This window comes from Phytophthora infestans, genomic scaffold (genome assembly GCF_000142945.1).
Source record: "Phytophthora infestans T30-4 supercont1.98 genomic scaffold, whole genome shotgun sequence".
Lineage (NCBI taxonomy): Eukaryota > Oomycota > Peronosporomycetes > Peronosporales > Peronosporaceae > Phytophthora > Phytophthora infestans.
In genome coordinates, this window is record NW_003303661.1 from 395,329 (window position 1) to 396,912 (window position 1,584).

Below are 1,584 nucleotides of genomic sequence, written 5' to 3' on the forward strand. Positions count from 1 at the left end.
GGAAGTAAAAATGCATATCTGCAGTAGAAAAAGTATGATCAAACCTTCAATCCGATACCAGAAACAGTGAGCCACACCTCCAGAATATCTACCTGTTGAACCCAGCACCAGAAAACCCAGTCTACTTGCTATTAGACCAGGATTCGTGACCATATAGTACTCCCATAGCCAAATAACAGTAGTGCGATAAAACGTAAATCATAAAAGGCCCGGCTGCCAAGGAAACTCTAAGTTTTTCAACTAGGTCATTGGGTTATTCGATCGTCGTCGCGTTCTAGCAGGATCTTGTTCGACGCCTACTCTGCGTATAACATCGAGATCGCTTGCCACACTCGGCGTACTAGCATAAAGTTGATTGAATAACGAACCCTGTTGAAACAGGCTACATGCTAGCCACGAAGTAGCATTTGTGCAGCCTATCGCGCTTTCGACTGAACTCTGCAAAGGTAGCATATCGCGCTATGCGTTGACATCTCGCTGCTAGGGGGTGGGAGCGACAACTCGGACAGTTCCTGAGTGGCCCAAAGTCCACAACATATCTCGAGACCAATCCGCAACATCCACGTTCTCCGAAGCAATCACATAGCGACCCCCAACTTCCACATCGTCGATTTGCAGAGCTGTCCAATCGGTGCCTGGATCTGGGTAGTGACAGCCTGACGGTACATGACCGTCACACAATGTAAACGCGATTTTTAACGCTGCGGCAGCATTCCCCTCTCTCAAAGGTTCACGTAGCTGGGCGAAAAAGTAGTCCATTTCGTAGCTCTTGAATGACCCCGATACGTACGTCTCGATCGCCGGGATGACATTCTTTTCCCAGTACTCCAGCATCTTGTTTCGCCCTGAATGTTGCGGCAGGTCACTGCGTCCGGAAAACGCGTACAGGTTATAGAAATATTCAGAAGGCTCGGGCACGGACAGTGCTCCATCACTAACAACTGACGAGAACGCAGACGAATCTTCAGGCGCCAATGTTGTGGGTCGAGGAACGCAAGTTTTATCGTCGCCGACAGAGAACGAACTTGACGAAATCGGTCGTGTCGCGAGCGAGAAGTGCACGTCTCGTGAGCGTAGCCACTCCATATTCCACAATAATCCACGCATGTCGGCGATATCTTCCACTTTCAAGTCACGTACGCACAATTGTGCAAGCTGAAAAAGAATGGCAGGGCAGTTTCCGTTCGTCTGTAACATTCAAACACGCAATATTTTTGTCAGCGTATCCATCAAAAACAGCACATGGTACACAAAAGATACGTACTGAGATCACTTGGTTGTCGAAAAGCGAGGGCCATGAAGGGGCCATGGCAGAAAATGACTGAACGAGAGCGCAAGCTAACTCCCAACGTAGCAGAGATCCTGCAGTGGGCGTGGCGATCTTCATCCATGTCATCGCTTTTGCCATCCAGACGTTCAACTCGTAAAACTGGTTGTTACCACAGTCGCAAAATGGAAACAGCGAAGAAGGTTTCCAGGTATTTCAACCGGAATTCTCTTGTCAAGAAGCGACGCTGGCTGGACCAGCCTTGGCCCTCTTACAGGTTAGAGCGAATTTGGCGGAAACGCAAAATATTCATCCTG

The 1,584-nt window shown here is 48.8% G+C and overlaps 1 protein-coding gene across 1 annotated transcript; it reads right to left on the bottom strand.

Annotated features, from left to right (window-relative positions):
- Positions 1 to 480: 480 nt before the first annotated feature.
- Positions 481 to 1,309, bottom strand: PITG_19560 (uncharacterized protein; the record flags this gene model as incomplete). The annotated part of the gene is made up of 3 exons (XM_002996911.1): positions 481 to 909; positions 994 to 1,188; positions 1,265 to 1,309. 3 exons carry the CDS (start codon positions 1,307 to 1,309, stop codon positions 481 to 483), a joined length of 669 nt encoding a protein of 222 aa, XP_002996957.1.
- Between the last annotated feature and the right edge of the window lie 275 nt (positions 1,310 to 1,584).